Below are 13091 nucleotides of genomic sequence, written 5' to 3'. Positions count from 1 at the left end.
TTGATTCTTCATTTCTTGGACATGGCCAAATATTTTGGAAATTGGCAACCACCATTTATTAACTAATGATGTCCTCTTTCTTATGTATGAAACCAATAAAGCCAATTTACTATCACAGATGATTGAACACGAAGCAGTTCAATCAACTGTGTCATAACCGCTCTTGCAACAGATAGAAATGTTTTGGCAAAGAACCTTGTCTGCTCAGTGCAGGGCTTTTGTTGGGCCTCGAAACCATTGTGCAGTCCTCAGCATGTTATTTCATTGCACACTCCTTAACAGTTGGAATGGTTGTTCATTTTCTCAGACCAGCAAAATGCAGCTTACAACTGAGCAGCGTGTGTTTGTGGTAACAGAGTAGTTGAGGATTGGAAGCCTCAAGTAAGCAGATGCATTTGGTCAGCTTTTTTTCTGACCGTGCCATTGCCGGCGAGTCGACATTTTGGAAAAACATTCGAAAGTAACACAACAAATATTAATGATCTCGCGCGTATAAATCTAGGGATTTAGTGGAATGCACGTCGCTGCCGTCCTCCTCAAGTGGTCCAAAGAGAAGGCGCAAGTTTCCCAGTGACTGAGGGTCATTTGGTGTGCACTGCATCGTTCGCTCCGCACCCAGCATCTGCATAGGGCAGAAGGGCAAATCATAACGTATTTTTGTCGAACACTCATTGTACAGAGTTCATTTGAACAATAACAAGGTCAGCCTTTGTGTACATGACACATGCGCCGTTGATCGCGACAGCAAGTAACACACAATGCTTTGCGTGTTCATAGTTGTGACGTACATTGTATATCCTCCTTGCACGTGGGTGATGATTGAACTGCACCTCATCACTGGTTCACGAACGAATTTGAAATACTTGCATTGCTGTCGCATGGATACCAACAAAATGGACACTCCCTATCAACATGACTCCTTTCAATCGATGAGGGGGTGCCTATGCTCAAAGCAGGTGATAAAAAGTGTCCACTTTTGTTTACAAATTAAATCCACAGCTTGTTTTATTGCAAGGGAAAAATTAGCTTAAAATTGTTAAAGAAACATCTTACCATACCTCTAACATGTTATAATAAGCAAACTTTATAACTATGCAGAGATTTTAGCTAAAATGGTAATGTCGCTTTGCTTCAAGTGGCATTTATACACGAGGAAAAGACATCGTGACCAGATTCATCTTGCTTGATTTTTATTATGCCGTGAAGCTCCACCAAGAGATTTTGTAGATACTCCGTGTGATGACGTTAGCTCAAAAATGTCCAGAAATAGCGAAATAAGCTATAATTGAGGCACGATATCGAAACGATGTAGAAGGGTCTGCCTTAAATGGTTTCAACTATTGATACTTCGTTAGTAAAAAAAATAATTACATTTCACGCACCATTTGAAGTAGCCTATTCAAACCAGACAACAAGATTTCCGATTTTAAATTTTAAAATGACACATTTATTCTACTTTTTCAGCCGTAAATTAAAATATGAGTGGGCATCCATTGCCTCAGAAAATGCATTTCGTTTAATCACTTTTTCATATAAGTAAACTGCAGTTTGTAAAGTAATGCAGTTGCTTGTGATAGGAATATTTCAATGGCTAACACCGTGAATGTCGTCACTTTACTGATAAGATCATTTTCCCGAATTGTTATTGAATAAATCATTCATTTATTTGTTGACGAAGTTAACGGATTCAGTTCAATTAATTTTGGTAGAAATTTTAGAGGGCTTTGATCTTCCTTTTGTAGGCCGGTTCGTATGTCGCACAAGTGCGCATGCGTTGACGATTCGCCGTCACGAAACATTTGCAGCATAAATGCCAGCGTGGAAACAGTTTAACGACTACTTCTGGGCCTCTAGTTTATTGATGCATGCATACGTTGCTGCCTGGAGTGAGGTGAATCGGGGGTCGTCGCCTAGGCCGAACTGAGAGCCGTAACTGGAGAGGTATGATATGCCGAGCTTTCGTTGAGGATCGGCACAGCCTTGCATGCCGCCGGCCCCTGGATGTCCAAACCGCGATGAACCCTACGATGAAACAATATTAATAATAATCTGACAATGAATCAGCTGCGAAACAAAGGTTTTAATTGGTATCCCCTGCAATCTTGAGCTTCGTGTCTGTCTCTTGCCGAGTTGTTTATTGATAAAAGCTACCAATTTAAATCAATGAACGCACGGTAATGACTATGCAGCAGATCTGTGAGAGAACAGCTTCAAGGGGTTAATGTGAATGGGTACAGTTTAATGAAAGATAAGTAGTTTTTGCATATGGCATTCAAGATGGGAGTCGGCAGCTCGCAGTAATGGCAAAATTAAGCAAATGCCAACTTTCAGCTGAATGGGAAGTTGACACTGTCCTTCGGCCTATGTGCGAGTTTGCAGTGACCGCCAGCACAGACGACTCACACCTACAGTCGAAACCATCGCGGCTATGCACGCACCAATAGCTGCAACGTTTAAGCTGTTCAATGTGAAAATGTCTTAATTCGCGAATGTGTGCGAAATCCACTCAAACATGCCAACCTCGTATTCATCGATGAAGAACCCCAGATTAACGACAGTTGCCAAGCCAATAGTCCTGTCTATGGAACCGTCTCTCTTGGCCTCGCTGAGGAACTTCTCGATTATGTCACCGGAAACCAGCCTTTGACCTTCTACACTCTGCCCTCCGTTGGCAAGGATCCCGTAGATCTTGGCGACGGCTCGTGCCGTACCGATGCCGGTCGCAGACGGTTGTTCAAGGGTCAGAACTTCAGGGCTCGTGAAAGTACTGGACTGAACAAACAATACAGAATACGTCCACTGAAGAAGAAAGTAGTTCAAATTAACCATCACACTAGAGCTACGTTAGGAACTCTTGAAGAAAAGTATTTCGTGAGATTTGGGTAGACATATATATTCAGGGGTTGCTTCGATCTACTTTGCAAGATCTGTAACATCCTCTTTCCAACGTTCACTTTCTTTATCAAAAAGTGTCAACAGGTTGCTTACATCGGCAGTGTCCCCGCTTGCCTCCAAGATTTTCGGTAAATCACTCTTGCCCGTGACCATGGCCCACAGCAGTTGCCGGTTTGAGGGACTGGTAAGCCCCTTCAACAACGTGACCAGCACACTGCTGGTGTCGCCCTTGAGCCGTGCAACCCGATGGTAAGACTCCAGCGGTAGACCGATGTAAAAATCCACATCTGTGGGACAGAAAATGAGTTGCAAGGGTTATTTTCCACAGTGTCAAAAACAATCAGCCACTGGAAAATGGTTACACGGGAGTGAGAGCAACAGAAAATAAATGGTACAGCCAGTGCTACAGACACTACAGAGGGAGAATGAATGACAGTGAGGGGACAGCTAGCCAGTTTGGTAAACCTCAGGTCACTAGGGAACAAAGCATGATCACGAGCCGGCTTGCAGTGTGGCCATACTGATAGGGCAGACCTTGCGTGCGTGTGTCGCTAGCTGTTACCGAATGACCTCGGATGTGCTTCATTTCGCATGCCCTTTTAGAAGACCGATCTGGCTCGTTCAGCAAACTTTATATACTGTCACCAAGTTTATTTTGACAATGTATTGAGGTCTTCAGTGGCTTACCAAATGGCTGAGCGATCTCTTCCTTGAAGAACTGGCCGATGGTTCTATGCTTGGGATCAGCGCGTCTCAACAGCTGACTGAGGTACAGACCAAACGAAAGAGCATGGTATCCGTGGGCCGTGCCCGGTTCCCAAGCTGGAGGTGCCCGCGCCAAGACCTCGCCCAGCGCATCCTGGTCTGCCGTGAGAGGGTAGGTGAGTTTATCATGAGTGTAGGACAGCCCAGCCTGAGTTCATTGAAATAGAATCAGAAATCGATGTCATTCTCGTCGTAGAGTGCAAGCCGTTCCTCGCCGTCTGAGTTTCTATTTCAAACGAATCTGATATAATCAAACTGATGTCTGCCTGAAGATTTTCTATTACAACTCGCCTGATGGTTCAAGAGCATGCGCACTGTGACATTTTCTTTGCCATTCTGAGCAAATTCTGGCCAATAAGAAGCCACAGTCTTGTCGTAGTCAAGGAGACCTCTGTCGACGAGAGCAGCGATGCAAACTGCTGCAATACCTGTATGTTTTCGAACAGAAACGAAAAGAAGTAAGTTTTAGGCGGCAATGGACTGAAACTAATCGGCGTCTTGCAACTGATCTCCATAAATTCGGGTTTCTTGGGTGCTTACTTCAGAAGTCAGGAATGATATTGTAAGCGCCTCTTGGTGGTTGAAGATCGTTCAGGCTAAGACCATTTTAGTAGGGATAGATCTGTAGCTATCAGGGCACAAGGGTTTATAAAAGGTTGTAGGCAACTAGCACAGGGCACATTGCGTCTGTTGGCATAAGCGTCCCGAAAAGTATCCAGCGAGGGGCGGAGCGGGAGGGGGCAGCCTGAGGGGGGCAGTCCCCCAACAACATGTTGACTTTTTTGAGAGATAGAGCCAACATTCTAGACATGGTACCAATATAATTTAATTCAACCTTGGGTTGAGTATTCTTCTTTTCGGAAAAAAAAAGACTGGGCAGTTTTGGAAAAAAAACCAACCCTCGACTCAAGACTACAGCTACATTTTAACCAAAAGATGGAATAACTTACAGACGAGACAGAGGAGGCCACCAGTCCGCGCAATAGCTGCTTTTCAGCCACCATCCTTTTTTAAACCACAAGCTGGAGTAAACGTCCAACTCCGTTTCGACCACCAGTTGCTTCGAACCATAAGCTACCTTTTAAACCCTTTACTAATTTTACATCACAAGCTACTTTTTGACCACTTGCTTACTTTCAGACCTAAAAATATCTATCGGCAAGCCTGTGCAACAGAGGGCGCCGGCCTGTGAAATTGAATAAGCCACTCGATCCCGAACCATCAGCCAGTTTTTGACGACCACCAGCTATGGTCATTATTAGTTTATGGCTTTGAAAACGCCAACGTTCAAGAAACGATATACCTTTATCTGGAGGGTACTGAGGATCTTTCTACAGATGAAATTGAAAGAAATCGAATTGTCGTTTTCGGGAAAAACTCCACCCCGACCCAAGACCCAGATACGTACTCGACTGTCCTGAAGTGAACCCACATCCCACTAGCTGTTTTCAAACCAGCTTCGTTTCGAAACGAATGTTGGCCACGGAGCACAATCTGAAAGCCTGCCTTTTGTTGTTGAAAAGAAAATACTAATGGTGTCCTCCTTCCACGGTCGGCCTGTCTCGCTATCAGCGTAGCCGCCCCAGATATCCACGACCTTTGACCCTTTGTAATACACCGAGTAGGCGGAACCACCAGTGGAATATTCCACGCCATTCTCAAAGTTCTCCCTGAACAAATGAAACGTCGATGTCACCTTTCACGTACGTTTGTGTAAATCCCTTAATATAAGAACAATACATGTGTCAATCTGTCTCTATTTTCACAAAAGCTTGAGGCCCATCGCAGTATTTATATATTTAAAATGAAAACTTCAGGTTGAAAGTTTATTATTACATTACACAGCTCAAGTAGGTCATAAGAATATAATTCTCAAGCATTCCCAAATGGGTGCCAAAAGCTTGAGGCCTATCGCAGTATTTGGTATATAAAATGAAAACTTCAGGTTGAAAGTTTACTTTTACATTACACAGCTCAAGTAGATCATAAGAATAATTCTCAAGCATTCCTGAATGGGTGCCATAATAACTTGTCAACAGATCAATGTGGGTGTATATTGACTGTTAGGCTCGCAATTGCAATAACAGACATAAAAGTCCGAAAGAGTATATGGCATAGGCACAAGTCCTGAATCTTTGACCCCCACTGACTTATGTGCTCCTGCAGGACGGTACCTGAACAGTTTGGCCACCGATTCGAATCCTGGCTGCACGGTTCCTCCAGTGATGACTGGCCGAGTCGTGGTCCATAGCTGCGGCAGGTATACCGTCAATATGGCGGTTGCGCACACTAGGAATGCACTTTTAGTGACCGTCATTTCGAAGGCTCTGTCAATATGGTGAATCGAGCGCTTGCGTTGTACATGTACTCTGACATAAATCAATGCGGGCCTTCATGCATATTGTCAATGGAGCTATTAACTGATAACCGCTGGTTTTCTTTTGAATAGAATATGCTAATTTGGCTGGACACAAAGTATATTTGCGCACTGTCCTGATCTGATAGCTCGTGCGGATTTGCCCATACACAACTGACGGCTGCTGCATTTTGAGAGGCGATTGAGTGCCATGTACTGCACAGAACGAGGTCTTGCAAAAGCATCTTGCAGTCTCTGTGACCACCTGATCATATTACCTGAACCTCGTAGTGGTTAATCAAATCCTTCAGGAATTAAAACATTCAAATAATATTGATTGGGCCATGGAGGTATTAGGCATACTTAACGACCTAAAACGTGAAACGCCATATCTAGCCTGAGACATCTCCATTTGAGAGGGGCGGACAAAGGTTAGAGAGATGTTATATAACAGCTTCACGGGACCGAAAGGAGACCAAAACTCGTTGCATTACAAAGGGCTTGCTACCCTCCAGGAAGCTTTAACGAATAGAGGGATTTCACATTAGCGCCGTCTGCGCATATCCGCATCGAAACTGAGGCTCTCTGTGTTGAACTTCATCGCGGGCGCCCGCAGAGTCGACACAGTACATGCAGTGTCTGGTTCGTAAGTGTGACGCCACTTCAGTTTAAACCACGCCCACTGCACATGCAGATACACGACCACCGCAGGTACGTTAGTGCGCAGTAATTGCCGTTATTTTTCTTTTGATTTTACGTGTCGAGTCATCCTGAAAGACTCTTCAACAAAAATGTGCAGCCTGAAAAGTCTGAATTTAACATACCTTTATGTATTTTGTGTCTTGACTCCTTACTTGCAATCGTCTGATCGTATTAAAAAAAATTCTTTCCACGAATGTTCGCGGAAGGGATTGCATGAATAAAAACCCTTTGGATCAGCAAAAATCTATTGATTTGACTGGGGGCTCAAGTAACGCAGAAAACGAAGGTCATGAGCATTAACATCACAAAATAACACACAGAAATTAAACAGATACACTTTTAAAGCAATACAATATATTTCGCCTAACTTAAGAGAAGGCCAGTGACAAAGCATAAAAATTGCCATATTTTGAACAGTAATATTATTACAAAGACAAACAAAAAAAGTCATCTACAGGTCATCATGAGCCGCTCTTCACATAAGAAACTAACAATTGCAGTCAGGACAGAAACGAGTTGGTAATGTTTGTCACGTTGGTATTACAACTTGAAATCCCCAATGCTAGGTTTATTATTGTAAATAATCTGCTTTTAACGTCCATTGCTTCCATTCTTGAATTACGTCGGTTAATTTCCACAGGTGGTTACTTTTTACATTTTCGTGTTCTGGACACGTTACATTTAAATAATATCAAACATCGCATTTTCGCCATCTTGTAGTAGATATGAGTGTGAAACAAACTTGACATCGACGCGAAACATGCGCATCGCAGAACTTGCCAGAATACCAACACCTTGTAGCACATGTGAGGCTCCATCTAAGCCACCAGCCCATCGATACACAAGTACAGGTTGTTGCCCAGAATGTTCCGAGGTGAGTCTTGAGTCGTCGCCCAGGCCGAACTGAGAGTCGTAACTTGAGAGGTAAAACGTGCCGAAGTTCCGTTGAGGTCCAACACGGCCTTGTATGCCACCAGCCCCCGGATGTCCAATCCGAGGTGAACCCTTCAGGCAAAATAATGATTAAAGAAGTGTAAGGGAAATGTTGTCCTGATTGAGTAATGCCATTGCAATCGGTTGCAGACAGGCAAAACAAGTAAGCATCTGTCGTGTGTAATAGACTTTGACATTTTGCAATTCTCCTAAAGTCGATTTGATCAATTATCTCTATTTGATTCGCTCGCGCTTTGGAAGCTTAAACAAAGGCGATAATTTTGGTAGAGCTTTGGTATAATTTTTATGGCTTCGGCTCTAGCACCTTGCTAGCTCTCTGGTTCCTTGATGCACTTGTATGTTTCCTCTTGGAGAGACGTGAACCTTGGGTCGTCAGTAAGGCTGAATATGGAACTGTAACTGGAGACGTAGGACATGCCGAGCTTCTGTTGAGGGTCGGCCAGCCCTTGCACACTTCCGCCCCCTGGGTGCCCAAACTGCGGTGAGCCCTGCGGGGGAGAAATTTAGTGCACCATAAGCAAAGGTTTTCAAATCTAAATGGCCGATTTCTGTCAAGAAAAGACAATATCCACAAGAGAGCCAAAGAAAGTAGTGTGCGCACTGCGCCCTTCACAGCCTAAACCATGAAAAGAGTTTGGTGCGCACGTGCGCCGTTTTTATGTCAGTAAGTGCTTACAAAAACTCGCATGAAGTTTCCTGCTTTTTCACCGCTGACGGGGTGCCTGTGTTTAAAAAAACACAGAAATTTGCTTGTAGACCTACCTGGAATTCACCAATAAAGTACCCAAAATTCAAGACTGTCACAATTCCAACAGTCCGGTCCCGCGACCCGTCACTGTTGGCTTCGCTGATGATCCTATCGATGATGTCACTGGACAGCAACCTGTGACCGTCGTTAGTCCGCCCTCCATTGGCCAATATGCCGTAGACTTTTGCAACAGCCCGGGCCGTGCCGACACCAAACACAGACGGCTGTTCCAGGGCTAGCGTTTCCGGACGCTGGTAAGCACTGAACTGGGAAAAGTGTTTGCGAAACCTCGTGCAATATATCCAGGTTTTATGGAGGACAAAGAATAACGTGGGCTAGACATGTTGGAGCAGATCACCTTGTTTTTGGTACTATTGTAGTTTCCCGGAAAAGGGACCACATTTTTGGGTGATGCCTGTTCAAGCCCGAAACCGTACTTGGTTTGTTCATAAACTTGGGTGTGTAAGTGGAACCTGAGCCGTTTATCTAATCCACGGCTTCGTTCTGACTGTGCCTTTATGACTCTAATGTTCCAAAGCTTTGAATGTCCTTCGAGCAAGTAATAGTAATAATAATGATACAAGGTCAGGTATAGGCCTAATATCTCTTGAAGCCAATGGCAGAACAAAACTCAGATTTGGTAAAACGTGCCGGTCAGCAAATGATGACGTTTACCTCCACTGTATCCCCACTCGATTCGATGATTTGAGGCAGGTCGGTTTCCCCGAAGAACATCGCCCACAGCAATTGCCGGTTGACCGGGCTTGTCGTCAGGCCGTACAGCAGTGCGAGCGCCACGTTGACCGCGTTGCCAGTGGGCCGCGCTACTCGATGAAACGATTCCAAGGGCAGACCTATGTGGACATCCAGGTCTGTTCGGGATCAAAACAAAATGAGACAAATATTGGGAAGAGGGAGGACACCTTCGATATATCGGGATATTTTGAAGAGTATACGTCTACATTTAAACTGAGGTTTAGAGTATGGCATTAAAAGGTTTTGCACGCTGATCTGTATCATTTTCGTTATGCGAGGTCACTGACAGAACACGCTCCTCGATTTAAGGAATATGTCACGCCAACTTTAATTAAGATCCTGTTTTAATTTAGATCTCATTTTACGCTTATAAGCACTGAATGCGCAACTAGCCTTAGAAAGAAAGATAGGCCGTCTCCATGTGCATCAGAAAATTACCACACGGCTGAGCGATCTCCTCCTTGAAAAACTGGCCCAGCGTCCTGCGCTTGAGGTCGACGCGTCGCAAGAGCTGGCTGGCATATAGACCAAACGTCATCGAATGGTATCCATGAGCAGTGCCCGGCTGCCATACAAGCGGAGCCCGTGCCAAGACCTCTCCTAGTGCATCCTGGTCCTCCAGAAGAGCAAGGGTGACTTTCTCGCTGGTGTACGAAAGTCCGGCCTTGATCAGAATGAAAGAGAACATTGGTCCGCAGTATAGCAAGGAGGAATACCAGGCCGACTTTGGACCCATTGGTGGGGATATGGTAGTACTTTCCTAAAAGAGGTTTTGCACTTATGTCCGGAAGTAATGAAGTTGCAACGGGAACATTAAGCAATTTAACAATTTCAACTGAGGAGCTGTTATCCCATAAGCGATGCGATTTTGAGAGTTATAGCTATAATTATTCAAGCTACCTCAACCCTTTTATGTTCCATACAGAAGCAAGGGCTGATCCAGAACTAATTTGTTGGGGGCGGGGCAACCTGCTTTTTGAGCATGAAAGGCAAAAACGTCGATCTTTTTATGTAACATTGTATGGCCTTTCTAGGAGTGAGGCTGCATCTTGGAGCTTTTTACACGCTTTTGGAAGATAAAGACATGAAACAGACCAAACAATCGCCTCTTTTCTCATTATCTTTCAGAAACATTGGGGGTGGGTAGGTGGCCATGGCCCCCATTGGTCACTCCTGGATTTGCACTTGTACAGAAGAGTTTGATAAGCTAAACACTTCACTCAGGTCAACTGCAACTTGTTTTTCTCCACTTTAATTAATGCTTTTGATTGGCGTTACACCCATTTCCACTGTAGCTACGGTAAGAGTCGTGGTATAGGTAAACTCGACCAGAGCCTGTGTATGAGGCGTACCTGGTGGTTGAGGAGCATGCGCACTGTGACGTTTTCTTTGCCATTCTGAGCAAACTCTGGCCAATAAGACGCCACTGTTGTCTCTAAGTCGATCAAACCCCGATCGATTAGTACCAGCATGCATAGTGATGTGATGCCTGACGAGGTTAACAAAAAACGAGTATTTTTGTAATGGGTTAGTGGAACCGTAGGTTACGGCCAGAGCAAAATAAACGTCCCTTTCACGATTGTTACATTAGCCCATTCATTGTTAGATTATTACGACCTGACTCGAAAGAGGTCGCCAGTCAAATCGTTTGGTCGTGTTTCACGGACGCATTATGTAGGACCTGGCGGCAGCCTTGTGCAGTTATGGATAACAATAGAAGGCCAGTTTGAACTTAAATGGTTGTTCGTAGACACTACATATAGACATGTTTAGTTTATGATAAGAAGTAAACATTTTCCTTTTTAATGCTCGCCTTTTGTCGTCGAAAAGAGCACCGATAAGGTGTCCTCCTTCCAGGGACGATTTGCCTCACTATCCGCGTAGCCTCCCCAGATATCCACGACCTTTGTCCCTTTGTAATACACCGCGTAGGCTGAACCACCGGTAGAAAATTCCACACCATTCTCAAAATTTTCCCTGGAAAGATTTACGTCAGCAATTATGACTACTCTCAAATAGCTGCTTACTGAATAACAAGTGTGGAATCCCAACGAGATGCAAAAGATTCCAAGCTTTATGGGTAAGGGACGTTTTAATCACTCGCTGTTGAACAGTGCATGAGAACAACCACAGACTGACCAATGGAATAGCCCTTTTTACTGATGACGTCACACTTTACTTCTGCACTTCCCTATGAAGCCAGTGGGGGGGGGGGCTCACGGTCCACTGAGCACCGCGGGAACATAAAAGCACACACGTAAAGAATCGTAAAGTGGGAACGCGACTTGCGGTAAGATAACGATTACACCAAAATGCCGGATAATCAAGATCCACCTTTTCCCAATTCAACTTTCAAGTGGGAACACTCTGTTTCGCCTAAGCTTATCCAGAAACACAGACGACCGAGCAAACACATCCCCAATTACCTTACATATCTAATGTGGGCATTCCTTTCTTATCGTGCAGTTGAGAAAACTCCGTAAAATACTTGTTTTTCTTGAACTGGGAACACGATTTTCAGTTGGCTTTTGCAAAAGGTTTCCTTGACTATTCCTCTTCCTTTTACGACGACCCCTACCCAAAAATGCCTCTAAACTTCTTTTTAAGAGAAAGAGAAATATCCTGTGGACGGGTGTAAGTCCACAGAACGTCTTCCTTTCCTGCATCGAGTGGACATCTTTTGTTCACAAGTCGGTAAGGTTAGCGCACCGAAACCGAGGCCAACGCGCTTATCACGTGTAAAGATGACTGCCCTGCCTCCTCAGTTCAGAACCAAAGCGTACAAACAAAAGAAGCAAAATAAAGTGAACTCTATTCTTTTGCTTTTAGTCATGCAACTTGTGCTTTAACGTTCTTTCTCGCATTTTTAACAAGTTAAAGGTCTGCTCTCGTTTGTGATAATGAAAAAGAAGAGACCTTCAACTTGTGAAAAATACAGAAAAAAATTAAGCACAATATGCATCAATGCAAAAAAACCCCCCAAAACCCAGAGTTTACTTTAGTTCAATTTTCTGTTTGTACTGAATTTGAGCTCTGATTTCAGTTTTTGAATGAACTCTTTCTTGCAAATTCCGCACCTGAGAGTAAAGCTAGTGGTTTAAGTTTACATTGAAGCCTATCGACCTGTATTATCACGTTTGTTTAAAAATGTTCGGCACTCAGCGATATGGCATGACAGTGTCGTAACAGTGAAAACGTAGGTGGGCATACAGGACATTCTACTGCTGTAGTACCTGATACGTGTATTTAAGTCGCACGTTCGTAGACTAATTTCCCCAGGTCTTATTGCCAACCAGAGCTCCTTCTTAACCGAGTCCCCCCATTTAAGGGGGAGATTGATTCGTCCAATAGCACAGTACCGTGGGGTGTAGGACTATCAGCAAACCCACATACTCACAAGAGGTATATTATTGGTACCTGAACAGTTTTGCCACCGGTTCGAATCCGGCCTGCACGGTGCCTCCAGTGATGACTGGCCTCTTCGTGGTCCACAGTCGTGGTAAGTACACGGTAAGTACCACGGTCAAGCATACAAGAACTGCACTTTTCACGAACGCCATTACCATAGAGCACCGGCAATTTGTAGCGCCTCAACTCGTTTGTAAATATTACCTGTACGTTGGAGGCTGTGTAGGCATGGCTGACCTTGGATACTCATTCACCACTAGAAACGGACACAGTAAATAACATCAGGCGGCTGCTACGTGTTTGTGTTTTGGAACTTGACAGAACTTGTGACACTCGACAGCGGTAATCCATATTCTGTACAGAAAAGAAACTAACTATTGACTTTGTCGCCCCGTGTTATATAGTAATCCATTTTTACACTTATGTGTAATTTTTACCAAGGCACAAAACATATAACATTTTCTAATTTTTCCTTTTCCTCTCCCTGAAAAAGTGCGGAAGGGAAAG

The 13091-nt window shown here is 44.2% G+C and overlaps 2 protein-coding genes across 4 annotated transcripts; both read right to left on the bottom strand.

The window, feature by feature from the left end:
- Positions 1–1021: 1021 nt before the first annotated feature.
- LOC110982663 (beta-lactamase domain-containing protein 2-like) lies at positions 1022–6294 on the bottom strand. The gene is made up of 7 exons (XM_022241249.2): positions 5835–6294; positions 5167–5330; positions 3952–4088; positions 3583–3808; positions 2989–3182; positions 2521–2772; positions 1022–2022 (listed from the first exon to the last, which is right to left on the bottom strand). The coding sequence occupies exons 1-7, from the start codon at positions 5975–5977 to the stop codon at positions 1837–1839; spliced, it is 1302 nt and encodes a 433-aa protein (XP_022096941.2). The 5' UTR covers positions 5978–6294; the 3' UTR covers positions 1022–1836.
- A 676-nt stretch (positions 6295–6970) lies between these two features.
- LOC110982634 (beta-lactamase domain-containing protein 2-like) lies at positions 6971–13040 on the bottom strand. 3 transcript variants are annotated; one of them, XM_087147013.1, is made up of 8 exons: positions 12789–13040; positions 10990–11153; positions 10529–10665; positions 9615–9840; positions 9096–9292; positions 8435–8686; positions 7977–8160; positions 6971–7723 (listed from the first exon to the last, which is right to left on the bottom strand). In XM_087147013.1, the coding sequence occupies exons 1-7, from the start codon at positions 12812–12814 to the stop codon at positions 7981–7983; spliced, it is 1182 nt and encodes a 393-aa protein (XP_087003139.1). In that variant the 5' UTR covers positions 12815–13040; the 3' UTR covers positions 6971–7723; positions 7977–7980. The 3 variants fall into 3 exon arrangements, with proteins under 3 accessions (XP_087003139.1, XP_022096881.2, XP_087003140.1); XM_022241189.2 differs by lacking the exon at positions 12789–13040 and adding an exon at positions 12594–12759; XM_087147014.1 differs by lacking the exons at positions 6971–7723; positions 7977–8160; positions 12789–13040 and adding an exon at positions 12594–12759 and having other exon boundaries at positions 8436–8681.
- Between the last annotated feature and the right edge of the window lie 51 nt (positions 13041–13091).

Source organism: Acanthaster planci, linkage group LG16 (genome assembly GCF_054643075.1).
Source record: "Acanthaster planci isolate LZ-2023a linkage group LG16, COTS_SCS, whole genome shotgun sequence".
Taxonomy (NCBI): Eukaryota; Metazoa; Echinodermata; class Asteroidea; order Valvatida; family Acanthasteridae; genus Acanthaster; species Acanthaster planci.
This window is presented reverse-complemented; position numbering and strand designations above follow the sequence as displayed.

Coding starts and splice junctions, on each gene's coding strand:
- LOC110982663 (XM_022241249.2), bottom strand. CDS start 5,977: ATGACGGTCACTAAAAGTGCATTCCTAGTGTGCGCAACCGCCATATTG. Junction 2,773..2,988: donor CAAGCGGGGACACTGCCGAT/GTAAGCAACCTG, acceptor TTGTTTGTTCAG/TCCAGTACTTTCACGAGCCC. Junction 2,023..2,520: donor TCTTCATCGATGAATACGAG/GTTGGCATGTTT, acceptor GTTTCATCGTAG/GGTTCATCGCGGTTTGGACA.
- LOC110982634 (XM_022241189.2), bottom strand. CDS start 12,742: ATGGTAATGGCGTTCGTGAAAAGTGCAGTTCTTGTATGCTTGACCGTG. Junction 10,666..10,989: donor GCTCTTTTCGACGACAAAAG/GCGAGCATTAAA, acceptor TAACCTCGTCAG/GCATCACATCACTATGCATG. Junction 8,161..8,434: donor ACTTTATTGGTGAATTCCAG/GTAGGTCTACAA, acceptor TCTCCCCCGCAG/GGCTCACCGCAGTTTGGGCA.